Raw genomic sequence first — 25,897 nt, 5'->3', positions numbered from 1 at the left:
TGGATGTACGGTCACTTGACTTCTTCAAAAGCATCTTGACCGACATTCAGGAATACGACCTTTAGTTGGTGGTGTGGGCAGAACTATGTCCCCTCAAAAGATATATTCAAGTCTCAACTCCAGGTACCTGTGAATGTTATCTTATTTAGAAATAGGGTCTTTGCAGATGTAATCACGTTAAGTGAGGTCATACTGCAGCAGAGTGGGCCCTAATCCAATGACCGGTGTCCATGTTAAAAGGGGGAGATTTGGAGCTGGAGCTGAGACACAGGGAGGCCACATGCAGACTGAGGGAGAGATTGGAGAGATGACGCTACAAGTCAAGGAACATCAAGGAGTGTTAGTAACTGGCAAAAGCTAAGAAGAGACAAGAAAGAATCCTCCCCTACAGCCTTCAAAGGGAGCAAGGCAAGGCTGATACCATGATTTCAGACTCCTGGCCTCCAGGATAGTGAGAGAATAAGTTTCTGTTACTTTAAATCACCCAGTTTGTGGAAGTTTGTTGTAGCAGCATGGGAAACTCTTACAGTGGGTCAAAATTCAAAAAATGAACAAAGTTACTATGGCCTTCCTGATTCCCCAATCTTTTGGAGAAATCCTCGTTATTATTCTTTGTTGGCTTTTCTTCTCTCCTCGAGTGTAGATAATTCTCAAGGATCAGTCCTTTGGTTTTGGCTCTTATATATATATATTTCCTGTTGAGATTCAGTCAACAGACTTGCCTTTTTAACTGCTTTGTGGCATGATATTGCTTGGTGATTACTCAAGCATAATTCACACAGAACTGACCTTGTTGACCTACTCTTAAGACTGGGTTCCCACCTCCTTCCACTAATTTTCATATTGTAGTTATTACTGCATTTAATAGACTCCTATCCATAATGTGATTACCATCATTTTTTGTACCATAAAGAAACAAAAAGTAACTGTAAAAGATTATTAATTATAACACATCTGGATTCAGAGATGACAAAATGTGAAAGACTGTGACTCAATCAATGATTATAAAATGTTATCCTATTTTTCCAGTCATCCAGTCAACCCTGTGTCTCAGCTCCTATTTCCTCAATCCACATATTCAATATCATCAGGAGTAATGATTCTTCCTTTACAAAGTCTCTTAATATCCATTTTCTTTATAGGTTTACTCTAAGCATTCGTACAAAGCCAACTGTACTGTAACTGGCTTCTGAGACTGTCTCTGCCCAGCCAAACCCTCTGCATACCAATAACAAGTTAATTTTCCTAAAATATTTGTAAGCATTTTATTTTTTATTTCCTTTAAGTTAGACTCCTTATTACCACTAGAACAAAATCCAAGCTTACTTGGCCCAGCTGTGACAGACATTGCTAATTGCATACAATATCCATTCTTCTCTAATTTTGTTTGAGGCACTTACATACCCAACTAATATACATGTCTTCCCAGATTCCCCTGCAGCTGGGAAAGACCACGTGACATAATCTGGCAGAAGTTTTTAAAGGATTTTTGGGAACATTTGTACTTTCCTGATCCAAGCACTGTCCCTTTCGAGAATATGAAGCTAAATAAGATGAGGCAAGCATCTTCTAACTATGAAGCAATACGCACATGGATAAAATGGACAAACTAAGGATGATGGATTATAAATATACAAGGTGCCTAGGCCACTAATTACATTGTAGAGCCACTGTACTAGTCCTGGCCTTCCTATTTCTGAACAAGTTTATGTGATAAAAATAAAATCCTGTTTGGTTTAAGCCATACTGAAGGGATTCTGTTATATGCAGTTAAATGTGATCCTAACTGAAACTAGTGTTCAAGGCTCTTCATAACATGCTCTCAACGGCTCATTACGTCTTACCTCCCATTATTCCCCATACTAGTAGGCTTCCACATTTTATTCACATCATTCTGCACTGAATTCACTGCTTACCAAACATGCAATGCCCTTCCACACCTCCATGCTTTTATACATTTTTCAAAGAAATGTCATTCCTTCACCTGAGCAAACTCCTACTTACTGAGTAAGGTCCAGCTCAAATATAGAATGTTAACTTGCTCTTTCCTTTGTGAACCTGTAACATTTTGTTCTTACCTCTAGCCTAGCGTTAATTGTTGATTTACACATCTGCTTCCTCAATTAGACTGTTAACTCCTCAGATGCAGGGACTATGTCTTTTTCATTGCTTCCAGAATGTTTGGCACACAGTAAGTTTTCAATAAATATTTTAATAAAGAATAAAACACTAACTGGACTTCTTAAAACTGGTGTTTTTTGCATTGAAAGTAATTCACAATTTATATATCTATCTGCCTTTGACCCATCAAATACTGTTCAACTATTTTCTTTCTTCCCAAGTGCATAACTTGTAAAAAAAAAAATTACAGTATAATAGCATCTAAAAAAATCCAGTTATCATGTTTTATTCTTCTTAATATTTCCTACAGAACCCAGGCCGAAATTATCTAATAGGCACTTAGAAATGCTTGAATTGACTTTACAGCATCATGAAAAACACAGAAGACATTATACCTATGGAGGAAGACTGTGGACTAATCAGAAGGTCCTCTTGGACTTGTTCACTTCCTGGCACTGTCTGCTGATCACTCAGTGAACTCTGAGAAGCACTGACAGGCTGGGACACTTCCTCATGGACCTCCTCATCACTTAGCCTTTCTACTTTGACCCGGACATCTTCTTCAGTACCCAGAGGCAAGGTAGCTTTTGTGCTCTCACAAGTCACATAATCAGCCATTCTTCTACCTGTCTCAGATGGGCCAGGTAATTCTAAAGTCCGGGTATTTTCTGCCTGCTTAACCTTATCAGGCTGAATCCTTCGATCAATTCCAAAAGGAAAAGTCCAGGGAAAAGCTAAAGAAGAGTCAACTGGTTGACTTCTATTTTCTGAGTAGGAAGCTGAAGAATTCAATACCTGGGGAGAACTTGTTTGTGTGCCACACTTTACAGGACTTTCAGGAGACATAACAATGTAGCTTTTGCGCTTTCTCCGGGATTCTCGGCAGACAGGAGTGGTTCTTTCAACCACACTGCACTCTGAAGACACTGGGGAAATGCTTCCATCTCGAGAAGTAAAATTGCAGTTAGAGTTATTTTCTTGTCCAGCATCTAGACCCTTTTCCGGTTGGCTGTTGGGTGTATTCCATAAAATGCTTGATTTCATGAACTCTGAGCAGGTGCTAGCAACACTAAACATTTGCATATAGCTGGCTGCAGCCAGAACATCAATAATATTTTCTGTGTTAATTGACAGAGTGGCTGTGTAAGCATATTCCAAAAGGGGTATAAAGCCAGTCACTGTAACATGATGCAAATCCAACACATTCTTGTTCTCATCCTCTGCTTGGCTCACAAGTTTGGTGCGAAAGAAATCACTGCAAGCTGCTAGTACCACCTTATGTGCCCGGAAGATTTTGTCCTGGACACGAATAGTGATATCACAAAAATGTCCATCATTTCGCAGCATATTTAGCTTCCCAAGCATTTCCTGGCTGTGGGAAGAGGAGCTATGAGTAAATGTTTTCACACCCATCTTTTCCTTCCTCTTCTAGAGATGCTCTTCAAGGATGCAAATGAATCAGATATGTCCTAAAAAATACATAAAATAAGCATTAATTGATGGTTTAGTACTTGAAATAGAAGGTCATATAGATTGCTTTCATGTGGCCACTGGGCTAAATAAAAAAGCTGAAAGATGGCAGTGAGAAAGTTTAAGGTAGGTGATATATAAAAATACATTTCCCCTACTTGTCCTCTAAACTGTCCAATCAGTGGAGTCTGTGAGCTAATGTTTTAATGAGCTGCATAGTTTAAATAATAACAATTTGTAAATAATGACAATTGTAGAGTGCTTGCTATGTGCCAGACACTGTTCTAAATGACCCACATTTGGTCATTTATTTGACTGTCATGCTATCTGTCAGTAGGTACATTATTATCTCTGTTTAACAGAAAAGGGTTAACTACCTTGCCGAAGGTCGAAAAGTCATTGTGTGGCAGATCCAGGGTTCAAATCCAGGCAGGCTGCCTCCAGACCCTGTACTTTTAACCTTAGTGCTATCCACTGCCTCTTTAAGATATAAAGTGAGTAAATATGGGTGGTTAAGAGTGCAAGTTTTAGAAGGTGATTGGCCTGGATTCCTTCCTCAACAATTCTCCCAAGGTTGTCATAAGGACTAAAAGTAGCAAATGCTTATTAGCACAATATTTGGCACTTTGTGAATGCTCAACAAATGAAAGCAGTTATTTTTGTTTATATTACTAATACAATAAAACAATCTTTTTGGAAGTAAATTTATAATAATGATTAGTAATTGATCAACTGATTGAATTTTCCCTTAAAAAAAGATAGTTGGTTTGCCTTTATCAGATTTCTTACTAAAAGTATAAAAAACGGACACTTTCAAATACTTTTAATTTAGCAAATCTAATAATTCTTCCGTTGTTATAGTATGTTTCCTCTAATCTCTTTTTGCCCCTTTGATGTGAAGTCAGGGAGGCTTATATTAGCCCCTTGATAAAGATAAGAGAACTAATGCTCTGAGAAGTGACTAATCAATGGCAACCAAAGCCCGGTTGTGGGTCTTCTGACTCAGAGCACAGTACTCTCCCAATGCAAAAACACACAACTATGTACATCAATTATGTTATCTAAGATAAATAACTTTTTTTTTATAGTTACTACTGAAATAAACGCAAAACAAAGCAAATTTGGGGAAATGTTTTTTGTAAATTAGCCCTAGATAAAAAATATTTCAAATGCCTCAAATATACAGCTATCAATTTAAAATGTTAAAGATGATGAATATTTAATGGACCTGAAAAAATGTCTAGTTCTGAGTATTAAATGAATGCACAACTACTGACATACAGTGAACCCTCAGTAGTGGTGGTGATTTTTTTTCTTTTTTAATATTTCTTTTGGTGAGGAACAGTGGCCCTGAGCTAACATCTGTTGCCAATCTTCTTTTTTTTTTCTCCCCCAAAACCCCAGTACACAGTTGTATATCCTAGTTGTAAGTCATTCTAGTTCTTCTATGTGGGATGCCACCATAGCATGGCTTGATGGGAGGTAGGTAGATCTGCGCCCAGGATCCAAACCGGTGAACCCCAGGCCACCGAAGTGCAGTGTGCAAACTTAACTACTCGGCCACTAGGCCGGGCCCTAGTGGTGTTAATGTTTTGAAAAAAGGTAATGAAAGAGTATACAGACTATGATCCCATCTTTGTGAAATATATATATATGTATGTGTGTATATATTTTGTTTACAAGACAATATGAGGTTTTAACCAGAGATTCATGAATTCCCTGAGGGAGCCATGATCCTTCTAAAACTGCACACAGAATGATGTCTGTGTGTGTATATAATAGCTTTCATCACATTCAAGGGAATCATTGGTAGGAGTATGGGTGTTTATTCTCTTTTTGCTCCTTAAACATATTTTTTTCTTTTTAAAAAACAGCAAACTGCTGCAAAACCCTAGGGTTTCAGGTGCTCTTGGTTGGAACTCTAATCATACAGAGTAGGTCTATTTTTTCTTTCCCTGTGAAAAAGCCTTCAAAACCTGAAGATGGATATCACACCCCACCCTTCCCTAGGGTTTTTCTTCTTTAAACTACTCATCCCTACTCCCTTTAAGTGCTCCTCAAAATTTGATTAATGTCCTTACTATCCAGATTGCTCTGCTCTGAACAATCTCAATCCTCGATTTTCCTTTAAGATTGGTTCCCAGAATTGCACCCAATATGATAGGTATGGTAGGATAATAACTGAGCATAACTTTGCTATTTTTACCTCCCTTGTTCCAGGCACAAATATTAGTAAGACTAAATCAGGTAGTCTGAGTCAAATCATACCACTGACTGACTTTGTTTACATTATCAAAACCTTAACTCAGTAATTGACTTACCAGATGTGAGGTACTTTATTATGTGAATGGAAGAACACAAGTACAAATAAAACATTGTCCTTGGCCTCAATAAACTTAGAGTCCTTATGAAAGAAGACATATGTGCCTAACTAAGACTATAAGAGGTGTGCTGCAGTGTTATGTGAAAGCAAAGAACGGAATATTTAATTCTAAATGTGCAAGGTGGGAGAGACATCACAAAGGACAGGGCCTAACCAAAGCAGGATTTTGCCAGGTGCTTAAGCGGAAGGGAGTTCCAGGCTATCATGGGGATCACACACAATCTCAGGGAGTGCTCATCATCCCGATGTGTCTCCCCCGTACAATGTACGTACTGTATTGGCACACTTCTTAATGGACACTGTAAGATAGTCTAAATGTGAGCATGCAGAGGGCAATGTCAGTTCAAACTCAAACAATCCATTACATAAACATTACTTTGAATGTTCTAAGCAGGAAAATGTATATGTGAAGAGGAAAAGAAAAAAGAACACAAAAAAACCTAAAGATTTCCAGCTGAATAAATGCAAAAAGGTCACTGAACATTCTAATAAGCGAAGACAAAAAATCTGGGACTCCTCCCTGTCTGATAACACGATAGAAAGGATAAAAGGCACAAAGCCCTGTGCCAGGAGAGCCAGGTAAGGTCACTGAAATAATTATCTTGACCATAATCAGAGATAACAGTTCAAATATAAACCTGTGCCATATCCTCTTCCCAAAGACAAGTAATCACAGTAACACACTGGGCAGCTAGGACTGGTCTAAGTAAACCACCATTTAACATATTTGCTGATTTCTCTTTCACAGGAATGAGATGAAGAGGAGGAAAACAGGAGGGCTATACTCAAGTTTTTTGTTCATTTGCTGCACCCCAGTAAACTGGCTTCTTCTTTAAAAGCCTGGCCATCAAGAGTGCTTAGTTTGACTGGGATCATGTGGTTCAGGGAGGATACATGCCATCAGAGCAAGTGACATAGTCTTAATCCGAGGACCATCTGCATCAACACAGGTGTGAAGGCAAGAAATTAAACAGCGTATTTGGAGGACATGTGCAACTGGGTGTTAAAATGAAACCACTTCCGTCTTGGTTTGGGTGGAGACCCTAAACAACAGATACACATTCCAAAGTGAGGTGCAAGGGCACTTACGAAAGGAAGGAGTGGAGAACTATTTTTCAACCTTTAGTTACACTCACCTGCAATGTTCAGAGTTAAACAACAGAAAAGGATTTTTTCAGAGAGTGATCAGTGTTGTAGTCCAAATCCTATCCCGCTCCCTCCTACTCCCCTGCAAGGGAAAACGGATGAGGCATGTCTGCCCTTTGTCTCAGGTCTATGGAAAATGTACATCACACTTGAAAAAATCAAAAAGGTACGGATCTGATTTAAACTATGGCCAAGACCAGGAAGTATGTCTACTATCTCCCCACAGTATATAAAAGCGATACAGTGACGTGGCTGAGAGGAGACGTTGGAGCCAGAACACTGGCTTTCCATTTTGATTCAGCCATTTATAGCTGTGTGACCTGAGGCAAGTCACTAAATTGTACCTTAATTTCCTCAGCAGTAATATAGGGATAATAGAACCTATCTCAAAGAGTTCTGAGGATAAATTGGCCTAATACTTGTAAAATGCTTGTAACAGTACCTAGCACAAAATAAATGCTATATAAACATTAGTTGCCACTGCTGCTGCTACTGCAACTACTACTACTATTACAAACTTTCTCTTCTGACTCAACCCTTGCCTCTCCCAACTCTGGAGGTGCCAGAAACCAGTCAGCAAATGAAGAGCAGTAAAAGGACAAAGAGGGGAAAAACAGGAAGAAAAAGGAAGCCAAATAAATCTTATTTTTCACTACAGGCCTCTAGTAGGCCTGAGTGGGGAAAGGAGGGAAACCTTTAATTATGAATTAAGTTTATTAGTTCTTGAAAATAAAGTTTTCATCTCCTGAACGCAACCGGAAAAGTTATTAAGAGCTGTGCTTCATGGAGGTGGAGGGAGGACTAAGCTGACAGAATAACTATAAATGGACAGCGGAAGGCATGTTTGTCCAATGTGATGGTTACACACAGATGGTACAAAGTCTGATAGAGCTGGAGGTACGGGATAGACAAATCTTAGGGTTTGAATTCTGAGCCTTCCATTTACCAGGCTGGTATTAAATCTCAGTCAAGTTACTTCACTTCTCCATGCTTCAGTTTTCCCATGTGTAAAACAAGAATAACAGAAATTATACTTTTAAGATAGTCAAGAGAACTAAATTAGCACAATTCCTGGCAAAAAGTAAGCATTCAATAAATGTTAGTCACTAGTATTACTCTAGAAAAAGTGAACAAAAATGAAATGGAGACCAAATTTCACAATGTCTAATCTATTTCTTACATAGGACACAGACCACATCTTGAATATGTGTATTCTGATATACAGATTAGATGATGAAAATTATCAGAGGATTTGAGATTAAAATGGAGTAGTTCTTAGCATACAAAGTGAGGTGGCTGCCTAAGATGATTGAAATAAAGTAATGAGAGACTGCTAATCTTGAAAGTAATTTGGGGAATGAGAAAACTTGATATTTAATAAGAATTTCCATGTTTAAACATCCAGCCATATCTCAAAACTGGACGTTAACTTTCCAAATGATACTAATAAGGTTTTAATTATGCCAAAGCTGAACTGAGATCATTTCATTTCCACCCTATATTCTAATTAAAAAACCAATCAAGGACAGAAAAGAAGGTTCAGGAGAGGGACATATTGGGTTTAAGATGCCTCTAAGAGGAATATCCAGGTGGAAATTTATATATGAAGTTCTCTGTACTAGTTGACTGTCTACTGTGTAGCTAGGAGCTTTAGATATCTCTTACGAGGTAAGATGATGATATCCTGATTTTACAGAGGAAATTGAGACTTGGAATATTACTTTGTTTCAAGGCCACTTATGTTTACGCCATCCTAAGAAACTAGAACCTTATTCAGCAGGCATGGGTAGCCACTAGGGAGCTGTACAGTCATATCTACATTTTTAAAAGATATGTCCTGGTGGCAATACAGAGGGTAGATTTGAAGGTGGCTATTACAACAGTACAAGTATATGATAAAATAAAATTGAACTAAGACAGTGGCAGCGAGGATACAGAAAATACATCTAAGAAAATTTAGGAAGTAAAACCACCTGGGCATGATTTTGTATTGGGGGTGGAGTAGGGGAGTAGCTAGGAGAGAAGAATCTGATCCTAGATCTCTCACCTAGATGACTGAGTTGATGACGTTTTCACCAGACAAGACAGAGAATGAAAGAGGAAGAGCTGGGTTTGGCAGGGGTTAATGCTGAACGGAAAGTATAAATACTTTAGTTTTAGGCATACTGAATTCAAAATACTGCTGAGAGGAATATCCAAGTATAAATTCATCTATGTGGCTGCCCATTCTGGTCTGGAACTCAAGGGAGAGGTTAGACCTGGACCTAAGTACTGGATTTTACATAAGTCATGATAAGTTTCATTCTGTTGATTTGTTAGAGCTGAAGACATCCAAAGAAGATGTGGGGAAGAGGCGCAGAAAGCTAAATTGGGAGAAGCAAGGAGCAGGCAGAACAAAAGGATTCAGTAAAAACATTATATGGTGTCTAACTTATCTTTTGATCCTGTCCAGTATTTAACATAATACACACAAAAAGAGACACTGAAATATGTGAATGGATAAATATGTGTTATGAAATTTCTATTTCTGGTTTGGCTATATTAAGTGCCTATATCTACTCATTAAGAGTGGTTAAAAGGTGAAGAAAAAGTTGCAATATGAATTTACAGTCTTGAATTTGAACTAAAAGCACCAGTAAGAACTCATAATGTAGTTAATCTTCAGCAATGACTATCCCTAGCACCCAGACTGGCTTCCAAATTCCATTTCCCACTAAAAGGAACTATGGCTTCTTACAAAAATGACTGATTGCACTTCTGGGACAGTAAATGTCCACTTGGAACATCCTAGCAGGTAGCAAGAAAGCTATTGAAGATTAGTAGGGGTGTGTGAAAACTCAAGTCAACTGGAGGAGGTTCCCAATGGCCAAAACTGGAATAAACTGAAACACACGAAATATGTTTAAATTTATGAGTTGATATGACACTAGAAACAAAAATGAAGCTAATTCATCACCTTTAAAAGATGCTACTAAGACAATTATTTTGAAAACTGGTTTTAAAAAAGGGAAAAGAATAAGAAAGCATCTATCCTGCCTTTCCAATACAAACGGTATTTTTGGGTCAAATAGAATATGAAGGAGGTTTCTCTTTATAGAAATATTCCCACTAGTAAACGAAGAAGGAATATCAGAATTAGAAGATCACTATTTTGCACTCCCCCCTCAATGAAGAGGCACTGATCATTAATGGTTTATAACTTCACAAAAGGAGAGCAATAAGACATTGCAAAAAAGACTGAACAAAATCTGATCAAGTTTCTAGATCCAGCTACCAATTCACAGGAAATAAAAAAGTGACAGGAATATGTTAAGCTAAACCACTGTGATGCAAACAGCAAAATCCAGACTGTGAGAAACCCCATAGGACAAAAGACTTGGTTTTTTCAACTAATAAACAGTAAGGGGAAAAAAAGAGAGATAAAGGGAGATCTAAAACAGGAACTTACAGAGTAAAAGAAACAGAAGATTTTATGAACCAATCACACCGTGCCTATCTTATTTGAAACAAATTAACACAGAAAAATAAATTTATGAGATAATGGAAATTTGTTTTTATTGGGTATTGATAATGTCAAGGAATTACTGTTAATTTTTGATGTGATAATAACATCACTATATATTTTATAAAACAGCTTTATTGAGATATAATTCATATCCCACGCAGTTCATCCCTTTAAAGGGTACAATTCAAAGATTTAGTATTTTCACAGATATGTACAACAATCGCAACAGAGTCAATTTTAGGATATTTTCATCACCTCAAAAAGTAACTCTGTGTACATTAGCTATGACCCTCCACCCCTCTGCCAGCCCTAAGCAGCCACAAATCTACTTTCTGTCTCTCTATACTTCCCTATTCAGGACTTTCATATAAATGGAATCACATAATTCGTGAACTTCTGTGGCTGGTTTCATTCACTTAGTATAATGTTTCCAAGATTCATCTAAGCTGTGGCATGTATCAATGTGTCATTAATCTTTATGGCCGAATAATATTCCATTGTACGGATATAGCACATTTTGTCTATCCAATCATCAGTTGGTCATTTGTGTTGTTCCCACTTTTTGGGTATTATTAATAATGCTGCTATAAGCATTCATGTACAAGTTTTTGTGTAGACGTATGTTTTCAGTTTCCTTGAGTATACACCTATGGGTGGAAATGAGTCCTATGGTAACTCTTTAATTGTCTGAGAAACTGCCAGACTGTTTTTCAAGGTGGTTTCACCTTTACAGTCCCCCAGTGTATGAGGGTTCTGATTTTTCCACATCCTCACCAACACTTTTTATCATCTGACTTTCTGATCCTAAGCCACCCCAGTATCTGTGGAGTACCTCATTATGCTTTTGATTTGCATTTCCCTGCCAACTAATGATGTCAAGCAACTTCATGTGCTTATTGGCTATTTGGATACCATCTCTGGAAAAATGTCTATTCAGATGCTTTGGCTTTTTTCTTTTGGTAAGGAAGATAGTCCCTGAGCTAACATCTGTTGCCAATCTTCCTCTTTTTGCTTGAGGAAGATTGTCACTGAGCTAACATCTGTGCCAGTTTTCCTCTATCTTGTACGTGGCATGCCGCTGAGCAGTGTGTAGGTCCACACCTGGGATCTGAATCTGTGAACCCTGGGTCGCTGAAGTGGAGTGCACAAACATAACCACTATGCTACCAGGCTGGCCCCTAAGTGGGTTATTCATCTTTTCATCATTGAATTGAAAAAGTTCTTTATATAATCTAGATACAAGCTGCTTATCAGCTATATAGTTTACAAATATTTCCCCCCATCCTGTGGGTTTCACTTTCTTGAATGGTATCCTCTGAAGCACAAAAGCTTTTAATTTTGATGAATTCTAACTTACCTATTTTTCTTTTGTTGCTTGTGTCTTTGCCAAATTCAACTTCATGAGGATCCACCGCGATGTTTTCTTCTAGAAATTTTTTAGTTTTAGCTCTTAAATTTAGGGCTTTAATTCACTTTGAATTAGTTTTTATATATAATGGAGGTAAAGGTCTAATCTCATTCTTTTGCATATGGCTTTCCAGTTGTTCTAGCACTACTTGTTGAAAAGACTATTCTTCCCCTGATTGAATGGTCTTCGCAGCCTTGCTGAAAATCAGTTAAGCTTAGATGTATGGGTTTATATCTGTACTCTCATTCTATTCCACTGTTCTATGTGTCTATCCTTACGTCAGTACCACAATGCCTTGATCACTGCTGCTTTGGAGTAAGTTTGAAATCAGGAAGTGTGAGTTCTCTGAATTTGTTTTGGCTATTCTGGGTTCCCTGAAACTCCATATGAATATTAGAATCAGCTTGTCAATCTCTACAAAAAGTCAGTTGGGATTTTGATAGGGATTGTGCTCAATTTGTAGACTAGTTTGGGGAGTGCTGCCATCTTTAAAACATTAAGTCTTCCAATCCATGGACACAGGGTATTTTTTTTATTTATTTAGACCATCTTTAATTTTTCAACATGTTTTGTAGTGTTAAGTGTTTAAGTTTTATACTTTCTTTGTTAAATTTATTTCTAAATATTTTATTCTTTTTGATGCTGTGAATAGAATTGTACTCAATTTCATTTTTGACAGTTCATTGCTCATAGTATTCCTTTATAGTCTTTTTCTTTCTTTCCTCTGCTTGCTTTAAGTTTAGTTTGCTCTTCTTTTTCCAGTGTCTTAAAGGTGGAAGCTTATTAATTTGAGGTCTTTTTTCTTTCTTAACATAAGCACTTATAGCTATAAATTTCTATCTAAGCATGGCTATAGCTGCATACTGTAATTTTTAGTATGTTGTATCTTCATTTTTGTTTATCTCAGAATGTTTTCTGATTTCCTGTTTTCTTCTTTAACCCATTGGTTATGTAGGAGTGCGTTGTTTTATTTTCACATACTTGTGAGTTTCCCAAACTTCCCACTATTGATTTCTAATTGCATTCCACTTTGGTCTCAGAGCTTACTTTGCATTATTTCAACCTTTTAAAATTTATTGAGGTTTGTTTTAGGGCCTACATATGGTCTACACTGGAGAATGTTCCATGTATACTTGAGAACATATATTCTATTTTTGTCAGGTGGGGTGTTCTACAGATGTCTGCTAGGTCTAGCTGGTTTATAGTGTCTATTTCCTGTTGGTTTCCTGACTAGCTATTCTTTGCATTATTGAAAATAGTGAATTGAAGGCTATTTGTCTATTTCTCTCTTCATTTCTGTCCATTTTTGTTTCATGTAGTTTGGTAGTGCATTTATTAAGTGCATAAATGTTTATAATTGGTATATCTTCCTGATGAAATGATGCTTTTATCATTATAAAATGTCTCTAGTAACATTTTTTGTTAGTCTATTTTGTCTGCTATTAATACAACCACTCTGGCTTTCCTGTATTTGCTGTTTGCATGATAAATCTTTTTCTATCCTTTTAGTTTCAATCTATGTCTATCTATCTTTGAATCTAAAGTGTGTCTCCTGTAGATAGCATATAACTAGATCATGGGTTTTTTATTTTTAGCTCAGTTTGACAATCTCTGCTTTTTGATTGTTTAATCCATTCACATTTAATGCTATTAATGATATAGTTGGATTTATGCCTACCATTCTACTTTGTTTCTGTATGTCTCATGCTTTTTTGTTCCTCTGTTCTTCCTGTAGTGCTTTCTTTTGCACTAAGTGAATATTTTCTAATGTAGCATTTTAATTTGTTTAATGATTTTTCCACTATTTTTTTGAGTTACATTTTCAGTGGTTGTTCAAGAGTTTATCATATAAATATTATCAGAATCAGCTTCAGATTTTTATTAGCTTAATATCAGTGACAAACAGAAACATTACTCCTATATAGCTCTATTCTTTCCCCCTCTTTTATATTATGATACATATTATATTTACGTTACAAACACAACACATTATTATGACTACTACTTTACTATCTGTAGTCATTTGTGTAGCCCAATACAGCTTTGCTCCCACTTACCGTTTATGTGCTGTTATTGGCAAATATATTACAGATTCATTACATTTCTATGTGTTATAGGCCCAAGATTACATTATATACATATTTTATAACATGCTTTTTTAGTTATGAGAAGAAAGAAGAAAAAGATATTCATTTCTGTTTTTCATACTTAGACGTTTACCTATACCAGTGCTCTTTGTTTTTCTGTGTGCATTCAAATTACCATCTGGGGTTATTTGCTTTCAATCTTAAAAACTTCTTTTAGGATTTCTTGTAAGGTGGGTCTATTAGCAAGAAATCCAGTTTTTGTTGATCTGGAAAGTATTTTGCTTTCAATTTAGAAAGACAGTATAGGATTCTTGGTCAAGTTTTTTTCCTTTGAGCAATATGAATGTTATCCTACAGCCTTCTGGGCTCCAGTATTTCTGACAGGAAGTCATCTGTTAATCTTATTGTGGGTGGGAGGTGGTTCCACTGTAAGTGATGAGTTGTTTTTCTCTTGCTGTTTTCAAGATTTTCTTTGACTTTCAGCATTTTTACTATGAAGTGTCTGTCAATCTCTGCATTTTTCTTATTTGGAGTTCATAGAGCTTCCTGGATGTACAGGTTATTGTTCTTCAAGAAATCCAGGAAGTTTCCAGTCATTATTTCTTTGAATATTTTTTCTACTCCTATCTCTTCTCTCTCTCTCTCTCTCTCTCCTCCTTCTGGTATTTCCATTACACATGTTATTGCACTTGATGGTGTCCCACATTGTTCTGAGACTCTGTTAATTTTTCTTCATCCTCCTTTCTCTCTGTTCTTTGGTGTGCATAATCTCTACTAAGCTATGTTCAAGTTTGCTAAAGCTTTCCTTTGCCTGGTTGAGCCTACTGTTGAGCCCCTTTAGTGAATTTTTTATTTATTTCAGTTATTGTACTATTCAACTTCAGAATTTTCACTTGGTTCTTTTTGACAATTGCTATCTACTACTGATAGCCTCTATTTTATGCAAAATTGTCATACCTTCCTTTACTTCTTTAAACACAATTGCCTTCAGTTCTGTGAACATACTCATGATGGCTACCTTTAAGCCTTTTTAACCTGACATCTGGTCTCTCTCTCACAGGCAGTTTTTGTGTTGCCTTTTTTTCTGGTGTATGGGTCACACTTTCTTGTTTCTCTATATGCTTCATAATTTTTTGTTGGAAACTAGACATATTTGATAATATATTATAACAACTTCAGTTACTGTCCCCAAGCTCTACTTCCTGGTATTTGTTATTGATATTTGCATGCTTACTTTTTAGTGACTAGCTGAACTATTTTAAGTGAAGTCTATTATGCCTCCCTAATCCCCACAATGTCAAGTCTCCAACACTGTTCCTTAAGGAGGTGAATTTTTGAGTATGCCCACAGTTACCCTAGACTTCCAGTAATATTGGTAGAGCTCTCTTTCTTTCCCTTACCACACCAGGTATTAAATTCCACTACTACTCTACTGTTTTTCAACAATGCCCTGGGTCATAAATTGCTCTACAAATGAATCCAGTCAAACTGTGGCTTCTTTGAAGGAAAAGTTTCTGAGATCCCTGTTTGATATTTGTTCTGATCACACGAGGTCTCCTCCCAGCTGGTTCTCTCATGCAGACTAGCCAGCATATGGTCTAGGCTGTATATTCATTAAATCCAGAGTCTTCTCCCAATTGTCTTTCAACACAACTACGATTGTTCTTGAGAGCACCTGTAGCTTTAAAGTTCTACACACTGTGTTGCAAATGAACTTAGCTGTTGAGATTAGAAGTTATCTGTTTTACGGTATGCTTCTCCCTCCAGGAAGAATCTCTCAGACAGAGCTCTGGGAGCTGGGGGTGGAGATCATAGCAAGCTTTGCAATGAGTGACACCCCTGCTTTAGGAGCTTAGGCCCTGGTGGAGGTGAGACAGCAGCCAGAGTTCCTCTAGGCTTGACTTGTCTAGCATGGAACAACCACTTCACAAGATGGGCAAGGATGACTGGGGTCCCAGTATTCTCAGTGTGTTGTGCCCAAGGTTCCATAAGTGGAGGAAGGAAGCCCCATCTCTGAACTGCACTCATTGTTATATTCAACGTAAATGGCCTAAACACAACAATTAAAAGGTGTGGATTAAAAAAAAGAGAAAAAGAAAAAACCACAATCCAAATACATTGTGTCTAGAAGGAACTCACTTCAAATATATTTTAAATGGGTTAAAAGGAAAAGAGTGGAAAAAACATAAACCATTCAAACACTAATCAAAAAAAGCTGGAGTTGGTCAATTCATTCAATCGTAAAACAATTCTAAACATGTATGCACCTTAAAAGAGAGGTTCAAAATACATGAAACAAAAACTGACAGAAATGAAAGGAGAAATAGAGTTGTATTTGGAGACTTCAACACTCCTATCTCAGCCATTAATGGAACTAGCAGATAGAAACAGCAAAGATACAGAACTGAACACCATCAACCAATTGGATAAAACTGACATTTGTAGAACATTCTACCCAATAACAAAATACCCAATAACAAGAGAATACATATTGCTTCCAATGTGTGTTCTCTGATCCTACAAACAAAAAAACCCCTCAATAACAGAAAGATAAAAAAATCCCCAAACACTTGGAAATTAAACAACACACTTCTAAGTAATCCATGGATCAAAGAGCAAGACTTAAGGGAAGTCTGACAACATGCTGAACTGAACAAAAACTGAACACATGAAAATGTATGAGATATAGTTAAAACAGTGTTTAAAGGTGTGATACTGTGATTTGGAATACAAAGTATAAGTTGGTCTTTGGCCCTGTTTCTGGCCCTGTTCTCTTAAAACCCTTTAATTTCTTAAGTGATGAGAGTAGCAAAGGTGTCTCTTGTTATGTTTTAATGAGGTGACTTTGAGAATGCATCTTAGGATGGCGGCTGGTTGCCAGGAGAAGGAACCATGTGATTAGAGGCTTGGAACTTTCAGTCCGACCCCCTGACCTCCAGGGTGGGGAGAGGGGCTGGAGGGTTGAATTAACCATGGCTATATAATTAAGCCTCCATAAAAACCCAAAAGGACAGAGTTCAGAGAGCTTCTGGATTGTAAACAGGTGGAGATTTAAGGAGAGCTGTAAGCTCAGAGAGGACATGGAAGCTCCGTCCCCTTTCCCCATACCCTGCCCTACACATCTCTTCCACCTAGCTGTTCCTGAATTATATCTTTTTATGATAAACTGATCAAGTAAACATTTCTCTGAGTTCTGTGAGCCTCTTTAGTAAATTAATCAAACTCAAGGAGGGGATTGTTAGAACCTCCAATGCACAGCTGGTTGGTCAGAAGCACAGGTCATAACCTGTGTTTATAACTGGGGTGTGAAGCGGAGTGGCGCAGGGCAGCAGTCATATAGGACTGATTCCTTAACTGGTCGGATCTGACACTATCTCTGGGTAAATAGTGTTAGAATTGAGTTAAATTCTAGGACACCCAGCTGGTGTCAGATCACTGCTTATTGGTATAGGGACACTGTATGTCCCCCACATTGGAATTGGGTGCAGAACCCCCTAAGAGGGAAATTTATACCATTAAGAGTTTATATCAGAAAAGGAGTAAGGTCTCAAATCAGTAAGCCAGAGCTTCTACGTAAGAAGCTAGAAAGAACAAAATAAAACCAAAGCATGTAGAAGGAATTAATAAAGAGCAGAAATCAATACAATTGAAAATAAAAAGAAAAATCATCAAAACCAAATGCTTGTCCCTTAAAAAGACCAATAAAATTGATAAAGCTCTAGTAAGACAAAGAAAAAGAAGAAACAAATCACTGATATTAGAAACAAAAGAGAGGATATCAATTGTTAAAGCATCCAGACTAGGCCCAAGATGGAGTCGCTTATGCTAACCACAGCAAACTGGAACTTAACTAAGTTTCTATGCTCAGCTCTCCCAGAAAAGGAAGGCCTAGGTCAACCAATCAGGGCTTGCCTGCTCAGCACAAGTTACCTAACTAAGTTCCAAGACCTCCCTTTGCTCCATAAAAGGAAAGTAACCCTGCTTTAATCAATCAGCAAATGTCCAGTATAACTTCCTTGTTCCTACTCACTTTGGTCTATAAAACCCTCTGGCTTTGTACTGCTTTTTGGAGCTCTACTCTATCTCTAGACTGGATGCTGCCCTATTCATGAATCACTGAATAAAGCCAAGCACATCTTTCAAAATTTATGAGTGTTGAATTTTTCCTTTAACACACTACAGATATAAAAAGGATAGTAAGAGGGGGCTGGCCTGGTGGCGCAGCGGTTAAGTTTACACGTTCCACTTCTCGGCGGCCCAGGGTTTGCCGGTTCAGATCCTGGGTGTAGACATGGCACCGGTTGGCAAAAGCCATGCTGTGGTAGGTGTCCCACGTATAAAGTAGAGGAAGATGGGCGTGGATGTTAGCTGAGGGCCAGTCTTCCTCAGCAAAAAGAGGAGAATTGGGAGCAGTTAGCTCAGGGCTAATCTTCCTCAAAAAAAAAAAAAAAGAACAGTAAGAGAATGCTATGAACAACTGTATACACCAATTTCTGAGATAAACACAAACAAAATTCAACCAAGATGAAACAGCTAACCTGAACAATCTTGCAACTGTTACAGAAATTGAATTCATAATTAAAATCCTCCTCTTAAAGAAGAAATCTTCAGGCCCAGATGGTTTCACCAGAGAATTCTATCAAACATTTAAAGACGTTAACACCCATCATACAATCTCCTTCAGAAAATGAGAGAACACTTCTCATTTTATGAAGCCAGTACCACTCTGATACCAAAGACAAAGTCTGTACAAAAAAAACTACAGAATAATATCTTTTGTGAACAGAGATGTAAAAATCCTCAACAAAATATCGGCAAATCAAATGTAGCAATGCAAAAAAAAAAAAAAAAAAAAAAGAAAAAGAAAAAGAAAAAAGAAAAGAAAAAGAATAATATCACCATCAAGTGGGGTTTATCCTGGTATTAAAAGGCTGGTCAATACTTTAAAAAATCAATTTAATCCACCATAGTCATAGTCTAAAGAAGAAATATCACATGATGATTTCAATTGATGCAGAAAAAGCATTTGAAAAAACTCAATATCCCTTCATGATAAACTCTTAGGAAACTAGGAACAGAAGGGAACTTCTTCAACCTGATAAAGGGCAACTAGAAAAAAGCTAGCATACTTATTGGTTAAAGACTAGATGCTTTCCCCCTAAGATCAGGAAAAAGGTCAGGAAAAGAAACAAAAAGTATACACATACACACAGACACACACACACACACACACACACACATATATGAAAGGAAAAAGAATAAAACTATTTCTATTCAGACATGATTATCTTACCCAAGGAATCTTAAAAAAAAACCAAAAAACCCTCCCACAACTAATAAGTGACAGGATATAAGGTCAGCGTAAAGAAGTCAACTGTATTTTTATATAATAGTAATGAAAAACAGGAAACCTAAATTTAAAAAAACCTCAACACCATTACAGTAGCTCCAGAAAAAACCTGAAATACTTAAATATAAATCTAACAAAACATGTATAGGATCTACATGCTGAAAAGTATAAAACACAGATAAAAGAAATCAAGGAAAACCTACCTAAATGGAGAGACATATTATGTTAGTGGATTGGAAGACTCAACACAGTAAAGATGTCAGTTCTCCTCAAACTGATCCACAGCTTTATCATTACAATTACAGCAGAATTTTTCTTTTTTGTAGATAGAGACGAACTGATTCTAAAATTTATGTAGAAAGGCAAAGAAACTGGAACAGACAAAACAATTTTGAAAAAGAAAAATAAAGTTAGAGCAATCACACTAAGTTAAAGACTTGCCATAAAGTTAGTAATCCAGACAGAGTGGTATTTGCTAAAGGACAGACATAGAGATCAACGGAACAGAACAGAGTCCAAAAATATATCCATGCAAATATGGCTGATTTTTGATAATGGTGAAAAAGCAGTTCAATGGAGAAAAGATAGGCATTTCAATAAATGTTGCAACAAGTGAATATCCATACACAAAAAATTAATAAATGAACCTTGTCTGAAACCTCACACCTTACCCCAAAATTAACTCAAAATGGGTCATAAATCTAAATGTAAAGCTAAACCTTTAAGACATTTATAAGATAGGAGAAAATCTTAATGATCAAGTGTTAGGCAAAAAGTTCTTAGATGTTAAACCAAATGTACAATCAAAAGAAAAAAATGAGAAATTGCACTTTATCAAAATCAAAAATCTTGCTGCGTGAAAAACACTACATTAAGGGAACAAAAGACAAGCTATAGCCTGGGAGAATTATTTGCAAACTACACATCTGTCAAAAACTTGTATCCAGAATATATAAAGAATTCTTACAACTCAATGGTAAGAAAACAAACGAACCAATGAAAAAATGGGCAAGAGACTCAACTTTTGATTCTGGGCCAAGGTGAAACAGACGCACTTCTCCCTATTCTTACAGTAGTACAGTTAAGCACTGTGTACATTATATATAAAATAAACTTAAGAAAACTTTGAAAGGTGGAAACAAAGTAGACTAGCTAGAGACTTTGAGACACAAACAATGACAGTAGTGAGTTCCCTGAGTTTTCTAATTGCCTGCTATATCCAGGACTAGGTGATATAGAAGCTGGCAAACCAAACAATGCTGGGGGTGCAAACAAAAAAATATGTCCCATGAGAAGCCTGCTCTTCATAGCCAGAGGACCAGGCAAGGGGCAGCCTAGTAAGAAAGAAAATGTTTAAGACAGTAATCGCTCCACTCAGCTAAAGACCACAGAAAAAACTGTGACCCCACCCCCAACAAAGGCCAAATGAGAAGCTGAGAAATCCACCTTCCCCCAGTCATAATGAGGCACTCCTGCCCCGTTAGTCTGTGTCAGAGAAGGCCAAGCGAGGAGCTGGGGATAAAAGCCCCAGTCTCAGTAAAAAAGACAAAATACAATATCTGCAATAAGATACTTCATGCCCACTAGGATGGCTAGAATCAAAAAAGGGAGAAAATGACAAGTGTTGGTGAGGATACAGAGAAACAGAAAACTTCACACACTGCTGGCAGGAATATAAAATGGTACAGCCATTTGGAAAACAGTCTTGGAAGTTCCTCAAAAAGTTATACAAAGAGTTACCATATGATCCAGCTACTCTACCTACAGGTATATGCCCAAGAGATTTGAAAACATGTCCACATAGAAACATGTACAGTACAGCAACATTATTCCTAATACTCAAAAAGTGGAAACAACCCAAATGTCCATAACTGATGACTGGACAAATAAAATGTGGTATACCCTTAAAATGGAGTATTACTTGGCAATGAAAAAGAAATGAAATATTGATACACGCTACGACATGGATGAAATTTGAAAACATTATGCTAAGTGAAAAACTCAGTTACAAAGGACCACATATTGTATGATTCCGTTTATACGAAATGTCCAGAATATGGAAATCTACACAGACAGAAAGTAGATTAGTGGCTGCCTAGGGTTGGGGGATGGGGGAAATTTGGGGGTGACAGCTAAGGGGTTCAGGGTTTTTTGGGGTAATGAAAATGTTCTAAAATTGACTGTGGTAATGGATGCACAAATTAGTGAGTATAGTAAAAGCAGTACTAAAAGGGAAATTTATAGGAATACAGGCCTACTTCAACAAACAAGAAAAATCTCAAATAAGTAATCTTAAACTATACCTAAGAGAACTAGAAAAAGAACAAACAAAGCCCAAAGTCAGCAGGAGAAAAATAACAAAAATTAGAGTAGAAATAAATGAAATAGAGAGGGAAAAAAACAGAAAGGATTAATGAAACTAAGAGCTGGTTCTTTGAGAAGACAGACAAAATTGACAAACTCTTAGCAAGACTCACTAAGAAAAAAAGAGAGAAGGCTCAAATAAATAAAATTAAAAATGAAAGAGGAGAAATTACAACAAATAACACATAAATACAAAGGATTATGAGCATACTACGAAAAACTATATGCCAACAAATGAGACAACCTAGAAGAAAATGGATAAATTCTTAGATTCATATAACCTCCCAAAACTGAATCGAGAAGAAATAGAGAATCCGAATAGATCAATCACAAGTAAAGACAAGGAAACAGTAATCAAAAACTTCCCCAAAACAAAAGTCCAGGACTAGGTGGCTACTCTGGAGAATTCTACCAAACATTCAAAGATGATTTAATACCTATCCTTCTTAAACTATTCTGAAAAACTGAAGAAGATGGACCGTTTCCTATTCTATTCATTCTGTGAGGCCAACATTACCCTGATAGCAAAACCAGACAAAGACAACACAAATATCACAACACGCCAATATCACTGATGAACTTAGATCCAAAAATCCTCAACAAAATATTGGCAAGTCGAATATAGCAATACCTTTAAAGGTCCATTGACCATGATCAAGTGGGATTTAAACCAGGGTGGTTAAACTTGGGTGGTTCAACATCCACAAATCAATCAATGTGATCCACTATATTAACAAAATGAGGAATAAAAAATCACACGGCCATCTCAATAAATGCATGGAAAGCATCTGACAAGATCCAACATCCATTTATAATAAAAACTCTCAACAAAATGGGTAAAGAAGGAAAGTACCTCAACATAATAAAGGCCATACATGACAAACCCACTGCCAACATACTCAATGAGGAAAAACTGAAAGCCATCCCTGAGAACCGGAATAGGACAAAGGTGCCCACTCTCACCACTCCTATTCAACATAGTACTGGAGGTTTTGGTTAGAGCAATTAGGCAAGAAAAAGAAATAAAAGGGATCCAAACTGGAAAGGAAGAAGTGAAACTTGTGCTGTTTGTGGACGACATGCTTCCATATATAAGGAAAACTCTAGACTCCATCGGAAAACTATGAGAAATAATCAACAACTATAGCAAAGTTGCAGGGTACAAAATCAACTTGCAAAAATCAGCTGCATTTCTATACACTAATAATGAAGTAGCAGAAAGAGAAGTCAAGAATACAATCCCATTTACAATCACAACAAAAAGAATAAAATATCTATGAATAAATTTAACCAAGGAAGTGAAAGACCTACACACTGAAAATTAGAAGACATTATTGAAAGAAATTGAAGAAGAAATAAAGAAATGTAAAAGATATTCCATGCTCAGGGATTGGAAGAACAATGTCCATATTACCTAAAGCAATCTACAGATTCAGTGCAATCCCAATCAGAATTCCAATGACATTCTTCACAGAAATAGAACAAAGAATCCTAAACTTTATATGGAACAACAAAAGACTCTGAACAGCCAAGAACAAAGCTGGAGGTATCACAAACTCTGATTTCAAAATATACTACAAACTATACTAATAAAAACAGCCTGGCACTGGCACAAAAACAGACACAGAGATCAATGGAAGAAACTGAAAGCCCAGAAATAACACTACACGTCTACTGACAGCTAATCTTCAACAAAGAAGCCTAGAACACACAAGGGGAAAGGAGTTTCTTCAATAAACAGTGTTGGCAAAATTGGACAGCCACATGCAAAAGAATGAAAGCAGACCATTATCTCCCATCATACACAAAAATTAACTCAAAATGGATTAAAGACTTGAATGTAAGACCTGAAACCATAAAATTCCTAGATGAAAATATAGACAGTACACTCTTTGACATCAGTCTTAGCAGCATCTTTTTGAATACCATGCCTACTCAGGCAAGGGAAACAAAAGAAAAATTAAGCAAATGGGACTACATCAGACTAAAGAGCTTTTGCAAGGCAAAGGAAATCATCAACAAAACGAAAAGACAGATCACAAACTGGGAGAAAATATTTGCAAATCACATATATGACAATGGGTTAATTTCCAAAATATCTAAAGAACTTTTACAACTCAACAACAAAAAAACCCAATAAAAAAATGGGCAAAGGATATGAACAGACATTTTTCCAAAAAAGATATACAGATGACCAACAGACACATGAAAAGATGTTCAATGTCATTAATTATTAGGGAAATGTAAATCAAAACTACAATGAGATATTACACCCATCAGAATGGCTATATTTAACAAGAGAAAAAACAGCAAATGTTGGAGAGGATGTGGAGAAAAGAGAACCTTCATACACTGCTGCAGGTAATGCAAACTGGTACAGCCACTATGGAAAACAGTATGGAGATTTCTCAAAAAATTAAAAATACAAATACTATATGACCCAGCTATCCCACTACTGGGTATTTATCCAAAGAACATGAAATCAACAATTCAAAGAGATTTATGCACCCCTATGTTCACTGCAGTATTATTCACCATAGCCAAGACATGGAAGCCCTAAGCAACCTAAGAGCCCATTAACGGATGAAGGGATAAAGATGTGGTATATACATACATACATACATACATACACACACACACACACACACACACACACACCCCCCACACAAATGGAATACTACTCATCCATAAAAAAGACAAAATTGTGCAATCTGAAACAACATGGATGGACCTTAAGGGCATTATGTTAAGTGAAATAAGCTAGACAAAGACAAACATTGTATGATTTCACTCACATGTGGAAGACAAACACATGGACCAAGAGAACAGGTTAGTGGCTATCAGAGGGAAAGGAGATACAGGCTGGGCAAAAGAGGTGAGCACTAAGCAATCTATAAAGAAACTGATATATAATAATATACACCTGAAATTATACAATGTTATAAACCAATATGATCTCAATAAAATCATTAAAAAAAAACAACTCAAGAGACAAGTTCAACAGGAGAATGGAAAGGATAGGGGAAAGAATCAGCACACTTGATGATAAAAGATCAGAAATTACTCAATTTGAACAACAGAGAGAAAATAGACTGAAAAAAGATAGAGAGAGCCTCAGGGGCCTAAGGAACTATAAAAAAAAGATCTAACATTCATATCCTCAGAGTCCTGAAGGGAGAGGGAGAGAGGGTGGGGCTTAAAAAGTATCCAAAAAAATAATGGTTGATGGGGCTGGCCCCGTGGCCCAGTGGTTAAGTTTGCGGGCTCGGCTGCAGGCGGCCCAGTGTTTCGTTGGTTTGAATCCTGGGCGCGGACATGGCACTGCTCATCAAACCACGCTGAGGCAGCATCCCACATGCCACAACTAGAAAGACCCACAACAAAGAATATACAACTATGTACTGGGGGGCTTTGGGGAGAAAAAGGAAAAAAACAAAATCTTTAAAAAAAAAAATGTTTAAAAAAAAATGGTTGAAATCTTCCCAAATTTAGCAAAAACCCTAAATGTAGAGATTTGAGCAGCTCAGCAAACCTGAGCAGGATAAATCTAAAGAAATTAACGCCCAGACACACCATAATCAAACTTTTGGACACTAAAGACAGGAAGAATTTTGAAAGCAGCAAGAGAGGAATGACTCCTCACTTACAAGGACGAAATCAATTCAAACAACTCAAATTTCTCATCAGAAACCATGAGGCCAGAAGGAAGTGGCACAACACTCTTTAAGCACTCAAAGAAGAGAAGTATCAACAAGAGTTCTATATCCAGCAAAAATATCCTTCAGAAATAGAGGGGAAATTAAAACATCCTCAGATGAATGAAAACTAGAGAATCTGTTGTCAGCAGATCCACCCAAAAAGAAATGGCTATGGATATAATTCTTGAAATGGAAGAAAGAACAAAGGAAAAAATAAAAGTATAGGCAATAGTTTTTCCTTCTCTGACTTTCCTAAATTATATTTGATATAATTGAAGGAAAAATTGTAAAGACTGTTTGATGTACTTTTCAAACTAAGTAGAGGAAATATTTAAGACGTATATTATAAATGGGAGGGTAAAGGG

At 36.9% G+C, this 25,897-nt stretch overlaps 1 protein-coding gene across 4 annotated transcripts in view; it reads right to left on the bottom strand.

Annotated features, from left to right (window-relative positions):
• The window catches only part of ZBTB44 (zinc finger and BTB domain containing 44), a 71,496-nt gene that overhangs the window by 22,831 nt on the left and 22,768 nt on the right, over positions 1-25,897 (bottom strand). For 2 of the 4 annotated variants that reach the window (XM_014858523.3, XM_044751640.2), the window contains exon 2: positions 2,517-3,590. The exons of 1 other annotated variant lie outside the window; for it this stretch is intronic. In XM_014858523.3, coding sequence (XP_014714009.1) covers positions 2,517-3,534 — 1,018 coding nt within the window. In that variant the 5' untranslated portion in view covers positions 3,535-3,590. Of the gene's footprint in view, positions 1-2,516; positions 3,591-19,673; positions 19,842-25,897 lie in introns of all 4 variants that reach the window. One more of the 4 variants, XM_070489915.1, reaches the window with a different exon arrangement.

This window comes from Equus asinus, chromosome 20, assembly GCF_041296235.1.
Source record: "Equus asinus isolate D_3611 breed Donkey chromosome 20, EquAss-T2T_v2, whole genome shotgun sequence".
In the NCBI taxonomy this organism is placed as follows: Eukaryota; Metazoa; Chordata; class Mammalia; order Perissodactyla; family Equidae; genus Equus; species Equus asinus.
The sequence above is the reverse complement of the archived record's forward strand: the minus strand, read 5'-3'. Positions and strand labels throughout refer to the sequence as shown.